This window comes from Enhydra lutris, unplaced genomic scaffold (assembly GCF_002288905.1).
Source record: "Enhydra lutris kenyoni isolate GAN:26980312 unplaced genomic scaffold, ASM228890v2 scaffoldscaffold1, whole genome shotgun sequence".
Classification (NCBI taxonomy): domain Eukaryota; kingdom Metazoa; phylum Chordata; class Mammalia; order Carnivora; family Mustelidae; genus Enhydra; species Enhydra lutris.
This window is the reverse complement of record NW_019154085.1, coordinates 36,687,692-36,711,447: the sequence shown is the minus strand read 5'-3', so window position 1 is coordinate 36,711,447 and position 23,756 is coordinate 36,687,692. Positions and strand designations below refer to the sequence as shown.

Sequence of the window (23,756 nt, the reverse complement as noted above, 5' to 3'; positions counted from 1 at the left end):
AAAAAAGCTGGATCCCAAATATGAAGGAGTGAGAGGGAATTTTCCTGTTTCAGATTCTCCTTTGGATTTTCTGTCTGAAGTTTGAATTTCAAGCAATTTTATTTGTGGCTTAGGGAAAAAAAGCATGAACTATTAATTAGCTCCCTGCCCTACTGAGTGGTATGAAACTGCAGACAGAGAGAAGAAATGGGCCAAGCGGTAATGAAAAGGAGAAGAGCAGTTTACAAAGTGATGCCTTGCCTTCCCAAAGTAGACTTAGCATCAGTCTGGAATGGGGAGAGATGGGGAAAAATGGCCAGTCAGATATTTATCTGGCTTAATTGTTTTAACTGAAGAATTACAGATTATCAGGTTGAAGACACCTAACAAAAGTGTCTAACAAAAACACATATGTTATGTGTCAAGCACCATACAATGCAAGGGACAGTCTAATGGGGAGATAAATGTATAAATAAACACATGCCATTCAGTGTGTGGAAGATTTCAGGGTCACAGTACAAAATAGAGTGAGCAGATTAGTAGTAACTTGAGCCACTAAATCTGCGGTAAGTTGGATTTGACCTCCTAGAGGTACCTGACCTACCACGTGGACACCAATAACTCACCAGCCAATGTTTTACTTACTTTCAAGTATTAATTAACCCATATGTATCATTTATTAGTAAGTACTCCTTACCATGTTCATGATGAAGAACACTAAGGAGGTATAACTGTCCCAGCAATAATGAGTAAGAGGCCCATTGACAGAGGATGGTTTGACTGGAGCCCTAAGGAATATTTGAGAACACATTCATCACTCACCTTTCCATTTCAACTGCAGACAGATGAAACTTTATCCTTTCACAAAACATTTAGAGATCGGTTTTGCATCATATCCAGGATGCCAAAAGTAATTAAACATCAGCTAATTTTGACTTTGTTTCCATTTGATCAGCCATGGATTGTTTCAGAACTTCACCAAGTCATTCCTGGATTTATCCCACGGTGATCCTGTGCTTATTTGGATTTTTCTCCATGATGAGACCCTCAGAACCCTTCCTTATACCGTATTTATCTGGACCAGATAAAAACCTGACCAGCTCAGAGGTAAGTGAATATACATACAGACATATCTTTTTTTTTAAGATTTTATTTATTTATTTGACAGATCACAAGTAGGCAGAGCAGCAGGCAGAAAGAGAGAGGGGGAAGCAGGCTCCCCACTGAGCAGAGAGCCCAATGCGGGGCTCGATCCCAGGACCCTGGGATCATGACCTGAGCCGAAGGCAGAGGCTTTAACCCACTGAGCCACCCAGGTACCCACGTACAGACATATCTTAACATGGTTTAATTTTACAGGATTTGAACAGGATGTGGGGTTAGGGCTTCATTCTACTTGAGACATTAACCCATTGACCTCAGTGACCCCATTTTCATGATATTTGCCATTTAATACAATGATTCAAACTACTTTCCCTCCTCACACTTACAAAAATGGGAACAGTAGCACATTATATATCTAATAAATATTTTAACTTTTATGGAGTTCTACCATTAGTCTTAACCCATGGTAACTTTCAGGGAGGGCTCAGTTGATTCTGTTATTATACTAATCCTAGAGTAAAATCTCTGCCAGGCCTCCAGTCCTCACAAACTTTTGGGCTGCAGAGGTATAAGCAGGATCTGATAAAGAATCATATCAGTTCTTGAGGATAGTTACTCAGTTGTGAGAAACTATCAACCAGCCGGTGAGACATTCACAGCTTTATCATAGTTTTATCTTCCCCAGAAGGCCAAATTCTCTTACTTCAAAGATTCACGTCCTTTTTTTATAGTAAGTGCAACAAGAAAACTCACTCACCCAACTGGAGAATTACCCTGCGCTGGTTTTATCCCCATCTCCAGCCAGAGCCACGGAAGTCCTGCAGAGTGTGGCTTCACCTGGAAGGCTCCTCAATACTCGTTAATTTGGTGATGAGAAAAGCAAACTTGTTGTGCGGTGATGTAAAATCAGTTTGCCACAGCTGTGTTTCCAATTTTCTCCAGGTAGAAGCCTATCATGATGAAGACAAAACAAAGGACTAACAAATACAGGTCCCAAATCAAACAGTGAACCCAGTGGGGTCTGCTTCTGCAACCTCTATGGACCAGTTAATGTACCAGGTTCCAAGGTGCCACTCAGTCCCACTAGCCTTTCCAATCACTGAACTTTCCCTCACCGTTGACCTTGGGGTCCACAGAGGTTGCTATGGATAACAGAGGCACAAAACAAAGGCTAGTGTGGTGGAGCTGCCCCTACACCCATATCTTGCCCCAAAGATCAGCCCCTTCCGTCCTTCCTTTCTAGGACTGATCACTGAAGTCCGCAGCATTTCTGAGGATAGCTGCGAAATACCCACATCAAGTTGAGGCCAGAATTGAGTAAGCAGAGATTAACCAGTAGAACTGGGAGGGAAAAGACTTTGGGAACCCAGCAAATTTGGCCAGGAGGAAAATCTAATGCATTACTTGTTCCCACTTTGTAATTCTGCAAGGTTATTTACTCTTTGCTGTCTTCACAAGTGTTCATTAGACATTTATGTTCGTAGACATTTATGACACGGTGATGAATCAAATAAACAAAAAGATTGTCACTTCTTTTAATTTTGTAGCCACTTTGTCTGATGTTAAAAATCTTTGAACAAGAAGGAATGGTATTTTCAAAGAGCCTGGAAAACTCCAAAGTGTCTGTTGAGCATTTTTTAATTAATTTAACTCAAATGTATATACTATTTAACTTTAAGAGAGTTCAGATTGCACGTTAAGCAAATATATTCTTATGTTGGGAGGTGCATACATTTATAAATTGGTTTTGTTTTGGAGAAGGGGGAGGAGCTCTCTCTTCCTGGAAAATCAGTTTTCTCTTGTGCTTTTCCATAATATGAAAAACATCCCATCCAACTGGATATGGAATTTGCTATTGGGCAAGCCACCTATACCTTAGTAACGTACTAAGGAAAAGGTATTCCTTTCCCCTCCCAGTGCCTCATGGTGACGTGCTCCACTTTTCAACCTCACAGATCACAAATGAGATCTTCCCAATCTGGACATACTCTTACCTGGTGCTGCTGCTCCCCGTGTTCATCCTGACCGATTACGTCCGCTACAAGCCAGTCATCATCCTGCAAGGAGTCAGCTTCATCATCACGTGGTTGCTGCTCTTATTTGGCCAGGGAGTGAAGGCCATGCAGGTGGTGGAGTTCTTCTATGGGATGGTCACCGCCACCGAGGTGGCGTACTATGCCTACATTTACAGCGTGGTCAGCCCCGAGCACTACCAGAAAGTGAGCGGCTACTGCAGAAGCATCACGCTGGTGGCCTACACAGCGGCCTCGGTGCTGGCCCAGCTCCTGGTGTCCCTGGCCAGACTCTCGTACTTTTACCTCAATGTCATATCCTTGGCTTCCGTCTCTGTGGCCTTCGTTTTGTCCCTTTTCCTGCCAATGCCCAAGAAGAGCATGTTTTTCCATGCAAAGTCCAGCAAAGAAATACGGAAGCAACTGAACAAAAATGAGGCGTCAGATGCACCTTACAAAATTAACACACCAGGCAGTGAAGAGAATCCCACTTCAGAAATACCCACCATTTCAGGGAACCTGGATGGTGGTCCTTTGAGCAGCCCAATGCCGCGAAATGTAGCATTGAATGTTTTTGTGCAGTGGTTCCAAGATCTAAAGGAGTGCTACTCCTCCAAGCGACTATTTTATTGGTCCCTATGGTGGGCCTTCTCCACAGCAGGTTTTAACCAGGTTTTGAACTATGTTCAAATCCTGTGGGATTACAAGGCACCATCCCAGAGTTCTTTCGTCTATAATGGGGCAGTAGAAGCTATTGCAACCTTTGGAGGTAAGCAGACATTGATTTATCTTCCTTTAATGGCTACCCCCATTAAGTTTATCTCTTCAGTTGCTAAACTCCATGGTGGTAAACTGGTTCTGTTTGGAGAGCGTATTAATATTCTTTTTTAAATAGAAGTCACTGGAAAAAAGAAAAAGAGGACCATGACACTTCTATTCAATGTGGTAGAGTTATAGCCAAATAACTCAAGAGCTCAGGATTAAGCACCAAATGATTAAATTCTGGCCAAATTCTTAAGATTCCAATTCACCATCAGGAAAGGGGTTAATAATGCCACTTCTTCTTCCAGGTTATTTTTATATCCAAAGGAAAATGCTCACCTTGTATATAAATAAGGAGATTTTATTATTTTGGTAAAATAGATTGTACTATCAAGCCTTCCAAATTACAATGGGAAGAGTTTTGTTAATAAAGGACTTGATTTAGCTAGTGCCCACCTTCAGCAATTCTAGGTTCCATACCAAAAATTTCCCAAAGTAGCTTTCTTAAGAGATTTAAGTGAGAAGTGGAATAAATGTGAGAGTCAAGATTCCAATATCAGAAGGAAATCTGCCTTTGAAGTTTACTCTACAATAAACATTTATATCCTGGTAAGTGGAAACTTTAATTCAACTGAGACTTTAAAGATATTTTCTAGGAAGTAGGAGCTTTCCACACCCTCATTTACCAAAAATTTCAGAAACTCGTGTGGTGTCTGTTCTCTTATTGTCTCTCTTTTGGGAGGCTTCACCTTAACTCCTGCACACCAAGACTGTGCTGGAATTGGTTCACTGAAATTCTTTCTCCTATGTTCCAAATTCTGGGGGAGAGGGGAAAGAATTTTATTTCCTTTGTAGCACTGATTCTTTCCTGGCTCACACATGGAAAAGTTAATCAAATATCAGTGATTTGAAACATAAATACCTTTCGTTTTGATAAAACGTTTTACCTTTCATTTTTATAAAAAGAACTATAAATACTAACTGTCATGAGTGCCAATTATTCAATCTCTTAAACTCCATAAGTCAATACAGAGTTCACTGAAAATCTCAAGTAAATGAGACCAGATCTCAAAGATACTGAGATGGAGATCAGAAGGTTTAGGTGAAGACTCAACTTTTCTACCCAGTGCAACACATCCTTAACCCATTGACAATGAACCAGAAAGGCAAGTATGAACAGGCTAGGTATACTATCAGAGCAGCCCTTTCACTCTCGTCTGTCCCAGCCCCTTGCATGTTGTAGCAAGTGACTGGGTTTGTGTATCATTCCTCCCCACACTGCTGTGAACCTTTCTGACCCCTTTCTAAAGAACCTTTCTGGCCCTTCTCCCGGGTGCTCTGCAGGGCATGCAGCAGATGCCAATTAAAATTGTGGCAACTACCGGACTGAAAGAAGAGGAGGTAAAGAGAGAAGCTAAAAGAAAACACGGTTGAGAAAAGGATAAATCCACGTTTAGGTGGATCACACTGTTTCTGTGAAAACCACGTATTCACCTTGTAGATTTGCCCAGGATGTGGCTTTGTAAAGAGAGCATGTTGACCTATCCCATGCACAAAGTCAATGTGTTGGAGTTCCCTTAATGTTTCTTTTTCAGGGGCTGTGGCTGCCTTTGCAGTGGGCTATGTGAAAGTCAACTGGGATCTTCTGGGGGAGCTGGCCCTAGCCATCTTCTCCATCATTAGTGCAGGCTCTCTGTTTCTCATGCATTACACGACTGACATCTGGGCATGCTATGCTGGCTATCTGATATTCAAGTCCAGCTATATGCTGCTTATAACCATAGCAGTGTAAGTATTACCAACCATTTCTCTCCACTCCTGAAACCACACCATATTCTCTCTTCACTAGCATTTCTACAGTTCCTCGCAGAACTTTGGAAGGATTTTAATCAATTGTAGTATTTTAAATGTTGATTATGTATTAAATGGGACATAATTAAGCCATGTTTTCACTTAACTATTTGCCCTGTGAATGTTACTAAGATTAGTCATCAGAGAAAAAAAGAGTTCTGTGGGTTCATAACCGAAAGCAATGATTGTGATTTTTATTTCAGACTCTTTGGCCTAACAAGGTGTGGTGCAATCTGATTTTGAATGATTAAGTTTATTGTTAATTTTGTTTAGTTGTTTGTGTCATTCCAGGTATGTACTTTTGTGTGAAGCAAAATAGGCTCAGCAAGTTATAAAAAGTTGGATATTGAAAAAAGTAGATGCAATGATTATAAAAAACTGCATATCCCAGAAATCATATTTTTAACAATGAAAAATGTTTTGTTCCATATGGAAGCTCAGAGGCAGCTGACTATAGGAAATGGGCTTTGGTATTAACCAAAAGAGATAAGAAATATTTGAATTTCAGATCATTTGAAAGAAGTAGAGCCAGAAACTTTGTTAAGTTTTGGGATTTAGGGGCGCCTGGATGGCTCAGTGGGTTAAAGCCTCTGCCTTCGGCTCAGGTCATGATCCCAGGATCCTGGGATTGAGTCCCCCATCAGGCTCCTTGCTCGGCAGGGAGCCTGCTTCTCTCGCTGCCTCTGCCTGCCTCTCTGCCTGCTTGTATGTGTTCTCTCTCTCTCTCTCTCTCTCTCTGGCAAATAAATTTTTAAAAAAAGTTTTGGGATTTAATGTGTCAAAAATGTTTGATAAGGAAATGACAAAACAGGAATATAAGCAGACTTCGAAAAGATCATGGAACAAAAGAAAGAGAATAAGCTTATTGGCAAGTTTACTTTTTTAATGGAAATATGTCAGTTTAATGAATCAAACTCATGTCTCTTAAGTTTCTCTTTTCATGCGAGAGGACATTGTTAAGGTAGGATTATATTGCTTCTTTTCATTTTAAGAATCTTCAGAACCAAAAGTCTTTTGCCTCTGTTCCACAGAAGAGCTCTAAATAACATACACTAGCCAGTCATTCATGAGTTGTAAGATGTCAAAATCTATATAATTATTAAAAACAAACTAATTACAGATTCACTCAGTTGCACAGCCAGCCAAGATCTGGATCTTCCAAAGAATAAATACCTTACCTACCCAAATTTGAAACTGTTGATACAATTGACAGTAAAAAGAATAACTCTCCAAATGATTCCACAGATGGGATTTTGCTGGCATTTTCATAAAAATTCACTGTGAAACAGTATCTAAAACCGGATAGCATCGAATATTCTCAGGTTATGAGAACTTAGAATATTTAGTTTTCACTTCTGGAAGCATTAAATTGGATTAGAGTAATTGTGCTGTATTTCCTCAATGGGTATTTTAATTCAGCCTTCAACCGTATTTTTAAAATTAATTCCCTTTCTTTGCTCTCCCTGTTTGTCTAAACTGGAGGAGATTTAGACAGAGTATTGGTTACAAGACATCGCTTTTATCTTCAGTTTCTGCCTTTTAAAGATAAGAGTCCCTTGTGTATTTTGTTTAAAAAGAAATGTAATTCAACATTCAATGACAGATTTCAGATCGCAGTTAATCTGAGTGTGGAACGCTACGCCCTGGTGTTTGGAATGAACACCTTCATGGCACTGGTAATTCAGACCATTATGACAGTGATTGTTGTAGATCAGAAAGGACTCAACCTGCCAATCAGCATTCAGGTAAGCTGCAGTATTGCTGTTTTCCTAGTCAGGTAGTTGGGGGAATGCAGAATACTTAGGTAATCCAATATTTAATTTCTTGAATTGCTTAGTTGGGCAAATTTTAAAATAAGCAATTCCTTAATTATCATATCATAACACAGGTTTTCAGCAATAAGCACAGTCGGTTAGTGTTTGCCTGTGGCTCCTAACACCTCATCAGGTGCTACTCCGGTCATTGTGTCCCCTGTATGTCTGCTCTCCCTCCCATCATCCCCTTCCAAGGGTTAGGAGATTTGACTAGAAATGGTACATGGCTGCAGAGCTCAGTTCCTTTTCCCTACTCTACCATGGGACTTGAAATTAGCCCAATTTCACATTTTACATTTGGATCTGGGAAAGGGAGGGAAACGCATGTAAGAAGTAGCCTCATTATATAAAATTTACTCATAGCATTGCACTACCCTGCAGACATAAACACATAGATTAGTGGGATTTAGTGTTTTTTTCACTTTGGTGGTGTTAACTGGGATTTGAACCCAAGTAACCTTGGCTCCAGAGCCCACCTTCTTAGTTACTGCATTTCTTACACCTTTATAGCTGATTCTTCTAAGATAGAAGAAAATATTGTGAAAATCTAAATGATGCATGTTAAAGTCCTAGGTCTTAGTTATCCCACAATCCAAGCAAATCAGTGCCATGACTGTGTATTATCAATGATATACACAGTCATATTTTATGTGTGTCTAATTAATTCCATTTGTTTTTCTCTAGTTTTTAGTTTATGGGAGTTATTTTGCAGTTATTGCTGCTATTTTTCTAATGAGAAGCACATATATCATCTACTCAATCAAATGCCAAAAGCAAGCCCAGAGCTCTCCAGCAAGTCAGAATCCAGATGAGCTCCACCCAGAGGGACCAAGGAATGTCATTACAGGAACAAAGCTCTGACCTTACGGCAGCCACTGCATCCACTGAACAAGGATCTTCTTGGTCACAAAGTCACTGAGCGCCATAAACTGACACACTTCCAAAGCCTGGATTTCAATGAACCTTTTCAAAACCACAACAAAATCTTAGTTTTAGACCAGATACTACGTGCCCAGCTGGATGCAGTTGACAAGACCCGTGACCTCAGTCAAATAGCTGATATTGGGTACTCCAATGAGTAGCAAGGATTGGGAAGTTCTGGTTTTGGTTACTCCCTAGAACATATCAATGGCATGGAAACAAACCATGAGAAAACTTCACTCAACCTGCAGTTGATGTTCCCCATTCGTAAGCAGAAATACTAACTGGACTGACCCCTTTGCTTGTTTTAGATATTTTATCTTACCAAAACAGGCAAGAGATGGACATTTTTTTTTTAAAAAATCACATAACCATTTGCCTCCTTCTTTCATTAAGTGTATTTCTATATTACTTGCAGTTCTCTGCGAGAATTTCAAGGTCTGGTCCCATTTCTAAGGACCTTTCTTCAATCCTGACAACATGGTATTAATCACAAGCTATTATTTGATTATATCACCTATTTAATTCTGTCATGATTACTTTTTACTTTGTGTTCTGCTGAGCTTTGTTGTTGAAACTTGACCTCAGGAATAGCCCCAGACATTCCTCTGTGCCCAGAGAATGACATTCAAGTCAATTGCTGGGGGCCCGAGGGGTGGCAGTGAGTTTTCTCCCTACTATGACCCTAGATGGGTGTTTCAATGCCGTGTCGGTGTGATCTCTAAAATAGAAAAACTGAAGTAGAAATTTCCAGAGTTTCTAAAAGTATTTGTAAGTAAGAAAACACTGATGAGGGGAAACACCTACTTTTTAAATGGCAGAGATTGTGCTACATAAAATAAGGTGTGCAAAAATATTAAAGAGCCTTTCTAAATTTTTGATGAATTGTGCTGAGAATCGCCTGTGCTTGTGGCCTTTAAAACTTCAAAAGAGGACACATGGAACAGTCTGCCATGAAAATAAAGAGTGCTGATTCAAGATTTATGTTTCAAATACACTTTTCTCCAAATTCTAAAATTCTATTATGGACTGAAAATAAAATTCAGCCCCAAAGCCAACACTTAGTTAGTAGAGAAAACTAATGACATTCCTACTTCTATCAAAACCAAGGAAAGGATGATCACTATTATTCTCATTTAAATTATTGTACTAGAAGTACAAGCCAAAACAATTACACAAGCAAAAAAAAAAAAAAAAAGAGAGAGAGATAGAGAGAGAGAGAAGAACTGTAAAAGAGAAAGTAAAATTCTCACTATTCTGAAAGCAAGTATATACCCAGGAAACTCAGCTAAAAGCTGAGATTGCAGCATAGAAAGTATATGAAGTCAACTGCCTTCATGATACAACAACCATTTAGAAGATTCATGGAAGTAGAAGACCCAATTTATGGTAGGACAAAAATAATACAAAATAATTACATGCAATCTATTTAATAAATGTGTGAAGCATATATGAATATGCCTACAAACACTTCTGTAGATTACAAGGTAATACCTAAACACGTGGAAAAGCGTATCTTGTTCTTGGTTAGGAAGAAAAAATATATAAAGATATCATGCTTTCCTTTTTTTTTTTTTTTTTTGTTAATATATAATGTGTTATTTGTTTCAGAGGTTCAGGTCTGTGATTCATCAGTTTTATATAATATCCAGAGCTCATTACTTGCCCATCACCCAGTTGTCCCATTCCCTCACCCTCTCCCCTCCAGCAACCCTCAGTTTGTTTCCAATAATTAAGAGTCTGTTATGGTTTGTGTCTCTCTCTGGTTTTGTCGTTTTACTTTTCCCTCTCTTCCCCTATGATCATGCTTTCTAAATGAATTTGTAAGTTAAATCCTATCCCGGAGGTAAAAAAAAAAAAAAAATACAACATTTTTTTTTTCCAGAACTAGTGGTTCTAAATTGTATTTGGAACATTAACAAAAAAGAACCAAAAAAAATACTTTGTCAAGTGGGAAAATGAAATTAAATTATTTGCAGAGAATAAAATTCTATTTAAACTCTCATCTGCAGTAACATAGCAACATGAAGAGACAGTCCACTGGAAAAGAGTAAAAAGTTTTGAATCAATTCTTAGTTCCTAATGGGTTAGACTATGATTAAGATAGCCTCTCATACAAAAGGAAGAAAAAGATGGAATATTTAATAAATTGGAACAATTTTCCTCAAGGAAAACAAAGGTTGCACCCAAGAATGAAAGAATAACTCCGTCCATATGTAATATATATATGTGTTAAAGCACAGATTTAAAAAAAAGAAGGGCACCTGGGAGGCTCAGTCAGCTCCGGTCATGACTCCAGAGTCCTGGGATCGAGTTCCACACGGGGCTCTCTACTCAGTGGGAAGCCTGCTTCTCCCTCTCCCACTTCCCCTGCTTATATTCCCTCTCTCGCTGTCTCTCTCTCTCTGTGTCAAATAAATTTAAAAAATCTTTTTTTTTTTTTAAGAAAGAAGAAAAGAATGAAACTTAAAAATAAAGAAACCACAAAAATACTAGGGAAAAAATATAAACATTATTTTATAACCTTAAATCTTTCTAAAGTAGTATAAAACCTTGAAGTCATGTAATAAAGTGAATTGACAGCATAAAACTAAACTTAACGTATGGAAGAAAAGTCACTGCAAACAAACCCAAAGGACAGACGATAATCTGGAGTATATATTACAACGCTTCAAAGCTGCTTTCCTTAATTTAGAAAAAATGAATACCAACCAATAAGAAAAAGATCAGTTACCTGATAGAAAAATGGGCAAAGCATGTGAACAGGGAATTCAGAGAAGGCAAAATACAAATGGCCCGGACATGTAGATGATATTTAAAGTAACTCATGAAGGAAACATTCATTAATAAGCTACCATTTTTCACCTGGCAGACTAGAAAAGTGTAACAATACACTTGGTTCTCTGGGGATTAGTCAACAGGCAGTATCAAAGATGGGTGGTGGGGGTATAAATTTGCTTCATTGCTGTGAAGGAAAACTCTGCACTCTCCCAATTACGAATTCCACCTATAGATTTCTCTGGTAGAAATAAACACTACTAATGAACACTGCCTGCCTGGGAAATGACTCGCACAGGTGTTTTTCACTACAGTAGTGTTTCCGAGAACAAAGGATTAGAAGCTATTTAAATGTCATTATATTGAGACAGGGAAAATGTATTATGGTGCATCAATATATTCACTTGTAATAATATTAACTGGATAAAAAATTGAGGAAGAGACTTACATAGTGATAAAAGTATCTAAAATAAATTATTAAGTGGGAAAAGTCAAGTGCCAAAATAATGAGTATGGTAGTTCAGTATTTGTGCAAAAGTAAGGTGAAAAATACCTGTATCAGCTTATATACACACATACAACTTTTCTGGAAGGACAAATAAAACTGCTAACAGTTACCTGGTATGGAGTAATGAGGAAGGGGGGAGGGGAGAAAAAGGCATCTTTCCATGGCTTTTGATGCTTGTACCACGTAAATTACCCATAACTAAAATTGAAATGCTAACTCTTAAAAAGTGTTTAGCCTCTTGGGATATAAATTAGCATCTAAGAATAAGGAGCTGGAGATTTTTATTTTTTACATGTAACCATTCTGATTTTTTTTCATTTTTTTTTTTTTTGGAACATGCGTGAGTAACCTAAATGTACATGTATAATCAAAAGGAACAAACGCAGAAGACAAGAGTATTTTGAAAAGAGGTTTTTTTCATTTGGTATCTCATTAAAGAGAAATGTTTTTTAATATTAAAACATAGATTTGCTTTGTAAGGTGTGGGGTTTCTTGACTGGTTGTAACACCTTATGGAGAAATACGTTAAATGCTTTGTTTTGTATGTAGAAGGACTCATGGAAATGACAGACTTCATAAACAAATAACAGAAGTAAGGGGCTTGAAATGACAAGAGAGTAAATATTTCTGAGAAGAAAAGGGTTATGGTTCTAGCTTGTCTACACTTGCCCTTTGTCTATACTAGGCCCTTGATTTCGGTGAAATATTTAGATCCAGTTTAAGGAAGGTGTCACGTGAAGGTGCACGTGGGGCGCATTTGACAAATAAGCAGGGTCACTGGGTCTTTCAGGAAGGGGCACGCACGGTAGCGGGTGTTGAAAGGTCCGAGGGAAGTGCCTACCAACGTCATGAAAAAATGACAGGTGTCTGGGAGTGGTGGCCGGCGGCCTGGCCGGGCCTCCCAGCAGCTCTGAGTTTGCGTGGCTGCGGCACACGCATACCATTTCCCTTGGCCAAGGGGACAGGTGCACCCACTTGCCATAGCAGAACACAGGCAGGATCACTTCGGGTTGTTTTCCGAATTTCTCTGCATTTTTTACTTATTTAATTTCTTCTAATTTTTTTACCTCCTTCACCTGTTTCTCCCCCCACCATCGCCACCCCCAACAAATAGCTTCTTCCTTATTACTTATTCCAACATCCAGAAAAGAAACGAGAGTTCCTTCTCATTTATATGCTTACTGGAAACATTGAGAGTTTTTGCCTCGTGGAAAGAGGATGGTCCCTCTACTGAACAGAATTCACTTGCATGCCTGTCCCTAAGAATTATGTCATGTTGCTTTTAGATATCTGCGATGTCCAGAGCTGGAAAATAGCTCCCTGGTAATGAAAAGCTAGAATCAGGTAACTGGCAAAATGTGCTTTAGAGTCTAGACAACGTCTGTCTCATTCTTTCCTGATGCACAGATACTCTCCTATGTATCAAAACACCTCAAATTCAGTTGAAAAGTAAAAAAGCAAGACGAAAGCACAATATTCTGACCTGATCATTGACTGGATGTTCCTTTACTCTTGCAAAGGCAGAAAAACATCACCTGTGGGAGGCCAGGGGGCTTGGGGGTAGGTGGTGGCGGTGGAAGGGTTCTGGTTGTGTCTACACTGAGTGGGAGGGAGGCTGCCCTGGGGGTCTTCTCTGAGTCTGTGGTTCTAGGACTTTGAGCCACTGAGCACAAAATTCTAAAGAAATTCTGAATTAAGTTCCTTCGATCTTGGCAGCCTGGGGAAGATGTTGGCTGGCATTTTTTTCCCCCTGCCACCCATATTCTCAAAAAGATCTGGATCCAAACATTAAGTCTCTATTGGACTTTACAGGGGAAGCTGGCTTCAGAGGGTGTATCCCTAGATGTCTGGACTATGCCCTGACAGTTTGGCAGGGAGGGAAGTGGCCCAGAGGACTGGGAGCCGGGCGATCTCCAGCGCTGGCAGTGTGAGAGGCAGAGAGCAGAACTCGTCCGGAAAGAAATAAAAACAAGCAGAACTGAGAAAAGATAGCTTGTCGAATTTGCCAACCTCCTGTCTCCCTGACAATGAAAGAAGGTATGGGAAGGTCTGATGTGGTATTTGATGGAGCTTCCGGGGGATTTTAGTCCATGCCATCAACCTGCCCCACTGAAAATATTCCTGGGAGCTGCATGACTCCGGGGGAGTTTACTTCACGGTTTTTGCACCTCAGTGTTCTCATCTATAAAATGGGGACAGGAGCAGTCTTACTTCATGGGATTTTTGTGAGGATTGAATGAGCAAGGACGTGTATATCAAGTACCCAAGAGCACCCAGCACACAGTCAAGGCTTGGTAAGTCTTGGCTGATATTACTAGCAATAATTACCTTTCTAAATGTGAGCTGTCCAGGCATACATATTTTCTTGAGCTGCCTGAGTTTTGATTGAGAGACCACATGAGTGGCATTTTCCTAGGACAGTTGCAATTCAAATATCTCATGGTACTGCCTAATCATAGTGCAGAGCATACGTTTTGAGTTTTGGAAACTCAAACTTTGCCATTGCTCTAATGGCAAAAGGAGGCTAAACTTGTCTGCGTGAGGCTGAAAATCTTGAACTGCCCTAGTAGAGATTCTAAGTAGTAGAACATTTTTATTAATTATTAATTCAATGCTTGGTCTGAACCAGACATTCTAGTTCCTGCAGTTAGCTTATTTTTAATCAGAAAGCTTCAGAAACCCAGGCTTCTTCATTTTCTATCTGCAGCAGAGAAACAAATTAACTCTCCTTATTTCCTCTAGCATCAGCTTCTGCTCCAGTAGATCCTGGCCCAGATTAAAACAACATATGCTGGCTTTAATCTAAATTTACCATGGTTTTCCTGCTTGAACACTAGAGAGTAAATTAAAATGTTATTTTATGTGAAGGTATGGGCAATTTAACTAAATGCTTATATTTCCATTGTCAGGTATCCAATTTTGGTAGACCGTTTCCCCAGCGTCCATCCGTAACTTTCTAGTTAGAGTTTATTCTAGGGACACTGTAGAAATTGGTGGGTTATAAGGAAGGGTGTAAAACATAGTTGCCAAATAATGTCAGCTTTCTGGGCAATGGGAAGCAAGTCATTTTACAAATTTTTTTCACCAGTTTAGCTCTTCCAGACCTTCAGAATTATAAAAAAAAAAAAAAAAAAGGCATGGGACGGGGGCGGCACAAAACAGTATTAGAGAACTTAGCTGTGTCCACTCCACAGACCATGTTACTAGAGGTATCACACTGGAGTTTCTCTTCAGCAGGCAAGGTGACTCAGGAAACTAGCAGATTTTTTTTAAATTTTTTATTTCTTTCCAGCGTAACAGTATTCATTGTTTTTGCACCACATCCAGTGCTCCATGCAATCCATGCCCTCTCTAATACCCACCACCTGGTTCCCCCAACCTCCCACCCCCCACCCCTTCAAAACCCTCAGATTGTTTTTCAGAGTCCATAGTCTCTCATGGTTCACCTCCCCTTCCAATTTCCCTGAACTCCTTTCTCCTCTCCATCTCCCTTTGTCCTCCATGCTATTTGTTATGCTCCACAAATAAGTGAAACCATATGATAATTGACTCTCTCTGCTTGACTTATTTCACTCAGCATAATCTCTTCCAGTCCGGTCCATGTTGCCACAAAAGTTGAGTATTCATCCTTTCTGATGGAGGCATAATACTCCATAGTGTATATGGACCACATCTTCCTTATCCATTCGTCCGTTGAAGGGCATCTTGGTTCTTTCCACAGTTTGGCGACTGTGGCCATTGCTGCTATAAACATTGGGGTACAGATGGCCCTTCTTTTCACCTCATCTGTATCTTTGGGTAAATACCTAGTAGTGCAATTGCAGGGTCATAGGGAAGCTCTATTTTTAATTTCTTGAGGAATCTCCACACTGTTTTCCAAAGTGGCTGCACCAACTTGCATTCCCACCAACAGTGTAAGAGTGTTCCCCTTTCTCCACATCCTCTCCAACACATGTTGTTTCCTGTCTTGCTAATTTTGGCCATTCCAACTGGTGTAAGGTGGTATCTCAATGTGGTTTTAATTTGAATCTCCCTGATGGCTAGTGATGATGAACATTTTTTCATGTGTCTGATAGCCATTTGTATGTCTTCATTGGAGAAGTGCCTGTTCATATCTTCTGCCCATTTTTTTATATGATTGTCTGTTTTGTGTGTGTTGAGTTTGAGGAGTTCTTTATAGATCCTGGATATCAACCTTTTGTCTGTACTGTCATTTGCAAATATCTTCTCCCATTCCGTGGGTTGCCTCTTTGTTTTGTTGACTGTTTCCTTTGCTGTGCAGAAGCTTTTGATCTTGAAGTCCCAAAAGTTCATTTTCGCAGATTTTTTTTTTAATATTTTATTCATTCATCTGAGAGAGAGAGAGCATGAGCTGGGAGAGGAGCAGAGGGAGAAGCCAGGCTTCCTACTGAGCATCGAGCCTGACGCGGGGCTTGACCCTAGGACCCTGGGATCGTGACCTGAGCCAAAGGCAGATGCTTAACCAACTGATCCACCCGGGTGCCCCATAGGAAACAAACTGAGGGCTGCTGGAGCAGAGGTGGGTGGGGGCATGGGGTAATTGAGCAACGGGCTTTAAGGAGGGCACATGATGTGATGAACACTGGGTGCTTTATGCAACTGAAGAATTATTGAACATGATATCTGAACCTAATGATGTACTAGATGCTGGCTAAATTGAATTTAAATTTGAAAAAAAGAAAGCTAAGAGATGAATCTTGGGGGTAGGGGGAGGCTGCAGTACCCACAGCAAATTCACAGAGTATTTGGGGAGGAGGCACATCCCACACTCTGTTCCCTTCCACTAAACACAAAATAAGAACCTTGTCCTTTTTTTGTTTTTTTCTTTCCTTTTCTGTCTTTTGATATGATTATAAGGACAACTGACCTAAGAATGCATGTGAACTTTGAGGTTATTATATAAAATCCACAGTGCTGACAGGTGGATGAATGCCAGCCCTGTGAGCTACACCCACATAGAGGGAGAAACATGCTGGCCAGGAGTCAGCTGCCAATGTCTGGAAGTGGCTCAAAAACAGGTTGTAAGCGATAGGGCAGGAGAAATGGGACAGGACGTTAGCAGCAGCCAGAGAGGGAGGCGGATACCTGAATCTCCCCACTGAGAGACCAAATTGCTTTGGAGATCCTAGAAAGGGAGTCTTTCTTGAAGGAAATGGAAGGGGGCAAAATGCATCTAGCTTTGGAAATAGGAATTAAAGTCAAATGTCATGGAAGAGAAAGGCAAGTGTGCGCACGCAAAAATTCAACCGGATGAGAGGTTCCAGGAAGCAAATAGGACTTTGGATGAGGCTGGGGGGTGGGGGAAGTGAGATTATCATGGGAAGCTAGTGAAGTAATAGCAGGAATGTGTCTGACTGGTCTTCTGGCCACTCACAAAATTTGGTGCTGAAAAAATCCGAAAACGTAGTGTCTCTAAGCGGTTGTTGATAGGATAGCAAGGATTTGTGTTTAATACCAGGAGAGATCAATTCCCTGCTGATGCAGAAGTGGAGGTCTCCTTACTCTGGGAGAAGGAACACTGGTCCTTCCTTCCTGTCTGCCGAGGATAGCATGCCACGGCGTGCCACAGCATGCTTCATTGCCCAATCAAGGTGTGCTGCAGGTGTTACGGGTCTGCCCTACAGACCGGAACTTTGAGATCTTGGCTGATGGCAGCTGGCTTTGTGTCCCAGTGGAGCAGAGGACAGACCACCATGCTCATCTTGTGAATTTTAGTTTTTGCTGACTAATGATTTCCTTTTGTATAACACCTCCTATCCTCTCACTTTTAAGACCACAGAGGTAAGCCCACACAAGTTTTAACTTATCTGCTGGAGGAAGCAGCTGATGAAAGACACCTTTCTAGTTTTTGCTATAGATACTGGTTCCACCAAATACGGGACCACTTCTGCTTCATCTTCATATGATAAAAGAAAGTATGGTAAAGTATTCATTCCAGGGCGAGGTGGGGGGTGTATCAGAACAGAGAGGGCAATAGCAAAATAATGATTTGTATAGAATTCTTATTCTACTCCTTGTCATGGAGAAGGTACATGAGTCAAATAATAGTTTAAATGTCATTGCTTTTTAGAATTTGTCCAGGCTTGGACAGGGCTGCAACATTTACTCAAAATTATACACTATTAGGTGTAACAATAAAGGCAAAGCATCCTCGAAACAACTTCTGTAAATGTCCATTGAACTGATTTCAAGGATGCCTGCTGCCTTCCTCATCCATAAAAAGAATGAAATCTTGCCTTCTGTAACAACATAGATGGACCTGGGGGCGGGGGCGTACTATGCTGAGGGAAATAAGTCAAACACAGGAAAACAAATACTGTGTGATTTCACTTATATGTGGAATCTAAATTAAAAATAAATAAATAAAACAAAACAGAAACAGACTCACAGATACAAAAAATAGAGGAGGAGGGGCTGGAGTTGGACAAAACAGGTGAAAAGATGAAGAGGTATAAATTTCCAGTTTCAAAATAAATAAGCCATGGAAATATACAGCATAGGGAATATAATAATATTATTATAATAAATTGGTATGGTGACAAATAGTAACTACACTTATTGTGAGGATCATTTTATAATGTCTAAAAATATTAAATCATTATGATGTACATATGAAACTAACAGGATATTGGATGTCAATTACACTTCAATAAGAAAAAGAGAATGCATGTTATGTTTATTATCAGTTGGGGTAATATGTGACATTTAATGATGCTCACCATTTTATTTTTTTAAGATTTAACTATTTATTAGATAGAGTGTGTGCTCACAAACATAGGGGGAGGGGCAGAGGGAGAAGGAGAGAATCTCAAGCAGACTCCCCGCCAAGTGGGGAGCTAAACATGGGGGGGGGCTCTCAATCTTACGACCTTGAGACCACGACCTGAGCCAAAATCAAGAGTCGGATGCTCAACCAACTGTACCATCCATGTACCCCAATGTTCATCATTTTACATGGCAACCTTAAGTTGTATACGATGCAGTTCTAATTTAGGGAATAGCCAGCAAGGGCAGAGGAGAAAGGAAATGAGACCATGAAAGAACTTGAAAGGAATGCAAGAAGGAAACAAAACCAGTATGCCCCATCCAGCAGGTAGAAGAAGAAGAGTTCAAGCCTTGCATCCTTACAGAACTGGATTCTAAACTGCATGATACTGAGCCAGCCACATTATCTCTCCTGGAATGGCTGCTTTCTTAACTGTCAAGTGGAGGTGATATCTATTTTGTAAAATTTTCAGAGGATTAAAAACAAGGCATAGAAAGTATGTTGTATAAATGTCTACCCAAGCAGGTATTAGGGTCAATGGCAACCCCTAGTGGTATTATTTTTACATGCTTATTGATAATATGGGTTAGGAAGAATTAATTTGGTTTGGGTAGAGAATTGCATACTTGGAGGACAGGCTGAGCACTTGAAATCTCAGGAAATGTGGACAGACAGGCAAAGCCAGGTTGAAGTAGGTCCCTAGAAGTGATATTTATAGGTGGTTATTCAAACTAAAGTGGTATCAGAAGAAGACTTGCTGTATTTGACCTCTCAGGGGCTTCCAGGGGGTATGGAGGGGATGAGAGTCTTTGTGGGCTGAAGAATTTCAGATACTTGTGTGCATATGTCTTTTGAGCCATGTAACCCTGCCACGCCCCCCTTGTGCATCACTAATCCAGGCAGCATGCAGACCCAACACTCAGGTGGTCCCTTTTTGGGAAAGCAGTCTGGGTGAGGGTATCACAGTGGTCTTCAGATTAGGGGTGCATCAAAATCTAGAGACTCTCTGAGTAGTTGTTGAAAATTGCATGCAGAAGATTCCAGTACCCTCTCTTGGAAGGGCACTCTAGGATCTCCATGGAACATGGGGAAAGCCCTAATGGAGAACTTAGTTTTGAGTCTAAAAGACAAGATCAGGAAAGCAAAATCACCAACTAAGAAATGTACCCTGAAAAAAACTGAAGATGAGGTATTTTTTCCCCCACAGATGTGATCAAAACATGGACAGGCAATGGAATTTAGGGCATTGGTATGATTATTGTAGAAATTACAAGGGAAAGAAGGAAAAGAGAAGGCTGAGATATTGGAAGCAAAACAGAGACATCTCAATGGAGCTAAGGAATGGTATGACCAAGGTAGCTGATGACTTAAGCAAGAAGAGGTAATTGTAGATAGAGCCAGTTGACGAGGTCCCTTATTAGAAGGAGAATAGGGTGTGGCCATGAGAATGGGGAACGGAGACAGCATGGAAAAAAGGAGTCCCTGCAGATGAGAAGACTGAGGAACTGGGAAGATGAGATGCATTTCAGGTGGATATTGAAGAACTTTAAAATAATAGCAGGACTTGGGTTGAAGAATTGATGCCAAGGATTTGGAAGACAGAGGAAGAGAGATGGGGAAGTCAGTGAATATCGGCAAGTAGACCACGATGAAGTGGTCAAGTTAAGTGAGTTCTGAAGAAATGAACATTGTCTGGAGACAGCCTGGAGGGTCAAGGACAGTATCAACTACCACATGTGAACACCCGAAATCACTGCTAGAAAACGATGGAGCTGATATTTGAACTCAAGATCCTGGAAAATACTAGCAGAATTATCGCTCTCCCTAGCTGCAGGAAATAACTTCCATCCCCTTCTCTCTTATTATCACCTCCTCCATTTCTGTATTCTTGCTCAGTCTTGGGATTTTGCCTATTCTTCTCCTCTTCTCTCCACGAAGGCTGAGGTTTTCCCCCATCCCCATCAAGTCGGCGATTGTGTTTCTTCTATTAGGTTGATCTCTGGTTTTCTCAACCCAAAATTCAGAGGACAGAGGAATTTCAACATCTCCAGGATGGTAGAAATAGCTGTAGGTCCCTGAAAGTCATGGAGAAGAAAAGACCAGAAGTTCAGCTCCACGTTCAATTACGGAGTTGGCCAAACCACCCACAGTCAGGCTAGACAGAAACATAATGAATTAAGGAGAGCGTGGGCTTCTAGGAGCACAGAGAACAGGTGACTCTCAGTAAGGCTCGTCCATGGCTCCACAGATAATCATTTCATTGATTACACAAGAAAGACCTAGAAAACCCCAAAAGCATTCCATACGGGAGAGAAAATCCCTACTTTCTGTGAAGTAGAAGTAAATGGAAAGCAGTTACCTCAATTTAACCTCTGGCAAATATTTTTCGTTGTTGTCATTCTGACGTAGTTCAGTTTCTGACTTTTATTGCCTCCTACTCTGCTTAAGTAAGAGCTTTATTAATATAAACTGGATCAGTATTTACTTTACCTCAAGGAAGAGGACAATCAATCTAATAGATCTTCGAATAAATCAACCTTCATGTGGGCCCCCCTTATGAAGGGTTAGAGTGGATGGTAGATTACATGACGTCACCTGGAAGGTCGTCCCTCCCAAAGCCAAGTTTCCACTCAACGCTATTCACTCTTTTCCAGAAAACATCTTCTTCCATGGTGAGCATTATCTCTAACCTTCCTTCAAAGTGATATTACCAGAGGACTCGTGGATTGTTACTGGCAAGTAAGTGTGAACGCCCTTGTGGAAGCTTGTACCTCTCACTGTAGACAGCACTGCTCAGGCTAAGAATACCAGAAGCCAGGTACCTAACATACGAGTCCTTTAACTCGTCACATCTCTTTTCAGGTTTCTTTTATATCTAATACTGCAGGCATTCACGCACGCGCGCACCCCCACTCCCTGCTCGCTTACCTCAATGGTCTGCGAAACAGGAGGGATCTTGGGATTCAAGGAGAGAAGATAAGCTCTGGGAGGCTGAGCAGGGGAGGTCTCCTCAGAGGGTAGATTTTATCTTGTTAGTTAACCTCACCAATATCTGTGCTTCTCTGGCTGTTGGTAACTCAATGTCATCCCCACGGACCACCGCCACCTTCCAGGGCTTCCTCCCTCCTGCCTGGGACATCTGCTGACTTTAATTCCCTGTATGGTTTTGGGTCAGTCTGCTCACGAAAAGCACTCCTGCAAGATTCAGAAGATGGAAAATAAAGAAGTGGCTAGTATTTTCCAAGGCAGTTACCTTAACTGCAGTAAAACCCAGGATAGAATCCCTTCTCAGAGAGCCCTTTGGATAAATGTAAATACCTATCACCTTAATAACATTTAAATCCAAACTTCCTGAAGCCTGTAAGAATATTCTGTAACATACCAGGATGTATACAAATAAAATACCATTAAATTTAAACAATTACTAGGTAGCGTCAGATATTGTACTTTTAAGCCCAGAAATGCAAGTGGAAATTTGTCTGTAAATTCATATAGCACTTAGGTTATCTGGGTCCTATTAGAACCATTTCATAAAACACACTGGCTTTTGCCATTTTAACCCATAGCATATATAACTCCTACTAATTCTACTTCTCTGGAGAACCCTGACTGATACAATAATCAATCTCAGGTTATATACTTTGCCAACACTAGATAATTTATCCAAAAAATGTTAATTGAGCACCTACTAAATGTGAATATAGTAGACACCAAGATGATTCTGGCTCTTCTATTTTAAAAGGCAGAAATGGACAAAAACCATTAAGCACATTAATATATAGCAAGTGGTGACAAAGCATTACCGACAGGAGAAAAAAAATTTTTGGACAGAGTGTCCTGAGAAGGACTCTGTCTAGGAAGGGACCTTGGAGCCCCATCTCTTGGAAAGTATGGGGCGCAGCCTGCAAGCACCTGGAGGAGGAGTATTCCAACAGGTGGAGTAGGAAGACTCGTAGCCCCAAACAGGAAGCACATTTAACCCACGTGGGCGCTGTCATTGCACGCAGGCCTGTAGGTGTATCCCGTGGGAAGTACACTGAGCTGCACTCAGGAGACAGGCCCTGTCACTACCCAGCAGCCATGTTATCTTCCGGTCTCTACTTTAGAAAACTGAAGAATTAGGACCAGATTGGTGATTCTTTCCAAAATACTTGTAGTGGACTTGCATTCTACAACCTCCTCTCAAGGATTTCCAATGTACAAATAAAGACTCTGAGGAACATTCCAGCAAAGGAACTCATGTAACTTCATTTAACCCAATGCTTCTGAACTTATTTGGTGTCAAAACTCTATTTCTGTTATGAATATAATTTGAGTGCATTGCAAACACTATCAGAAATACCGGACTCTAAGGAGCCAGTTTATCTTTCAGTACTATAGCTGTCTGAATAATGGGACATAAAATCACACACCCCCGTCACCCCTGCTGTCTAGCTAGCAGGCACTAGGACTTCAAAAAGAAGGGACTGGAGAGAGAACAACTTTTAAATTTATTTTTGGCAGTAGAACCTTTCTGACATATAAATTCCTATGTGAAAAAATAATAATAAAAATTACTAAATTCCTATTTTAACCGTCAATAAACAAAGCAGATAAAAATCAGAGATGCCTGGGCTGAAACAGGTCTGGATTTGCTGTGACATCATCGGCTGTCTGTCCCCATGTGCTGGGATCACACTGCCCTCTAGTGCCTAATACGCAAGGAGAGTAAAGCTAAAACTACTACAGTAATCTCTTTAACACTTCCAGCCTCAGAGTGGCCCCAAACTGCTGTTTGCTAATCTGTGATTCTCAAAGTGAGGTCCCCAACGGTCAGCACCACCTGGCTACTTGTTAGAAATGAAAATTCTCAGTCTCATCCCCTCCTTGCCAAGACATGCTGAATCAGTAAGTGGGGAAGAGACCCGACAGTTGGTGTTTAAACACCGTCTCCAAATGAGAAGCAAAATCACAGCTCAGCCCATCCTCCACAGGCGGGAGTACCATGTCGCTTTCAATTAAGAAAAAAAAAAAAAAATGAACTTGGAACAGCTCGGTTAACAACCAAAAATTCACAGAGGAGTTTCTCTACCTAGGACTCGTTCAACAATTTTCACTTTATGCCATTCTTTCAGACTCAGTATGAGTTACATCCACTCCAACAATACCACTGGACCCAATTTATCTGTAGCATTGCCATGAATGACAAAAGAAGGTTCTAGAATGAGCCTGTCCCACTTTTCTTTAAAGAAAATTTCTGT

The 23,756-nt window shown here is 40.5% G+C and overlaps 1 protein-coding gene across 1 annotated transcript; it reads left to right on the top strand.

Annotated features, from left to right (window-relative positions):
- Positions 1-936: 936 nt before the first annotated feature.
- Positions 937-8,798, top strand: LOC111144383 (solute carrier family 19 member 3). Its single transcript, XM_022498661.1, has 5 exons — positions 937-1,086; positions 3,039-3,864; positions 5,453-5,645; positions 7,312-7,453; positions 8,207-8,798. The coding sequence occupies exons 1-5, from the start codon at positions 937-939 to the stop codon at positions 8,381-8,383; spliced, it is 1,488 nt and encodes a 495-aa protein (XP_022354369.1). The 3' UTR covers positions 8,384-8,798.
- Positions 8,799-23,756: the final 14,958 nt, after the last annotated feature.

Excerpts from the sequence above, each read along its gene's own strand:
- LOC111144383 (XM_022498661.1), top strand. The coding sequence starts at position 937 with ATGGATTGTTTCAGAACTTCACCAAGTCATTCCTGGATTTATCCCACG. Across the intron at positions 3,865-5,452 it reads AGCTATTGCAACCTTTGGAG|GGGCTGTGGCTGCCTTTGCA; the intron begins GTAAGCAGACAT and ends TTTCTTTTTCAG. Across the intron at positions 7,454-8,206 it reads ACCTGCCAATCAGCATTCAG|TTTTTAGTTTATGGGAGTTA; the intron begins GTAAGCTGCAGT and ends GTTTTTCTCTAG.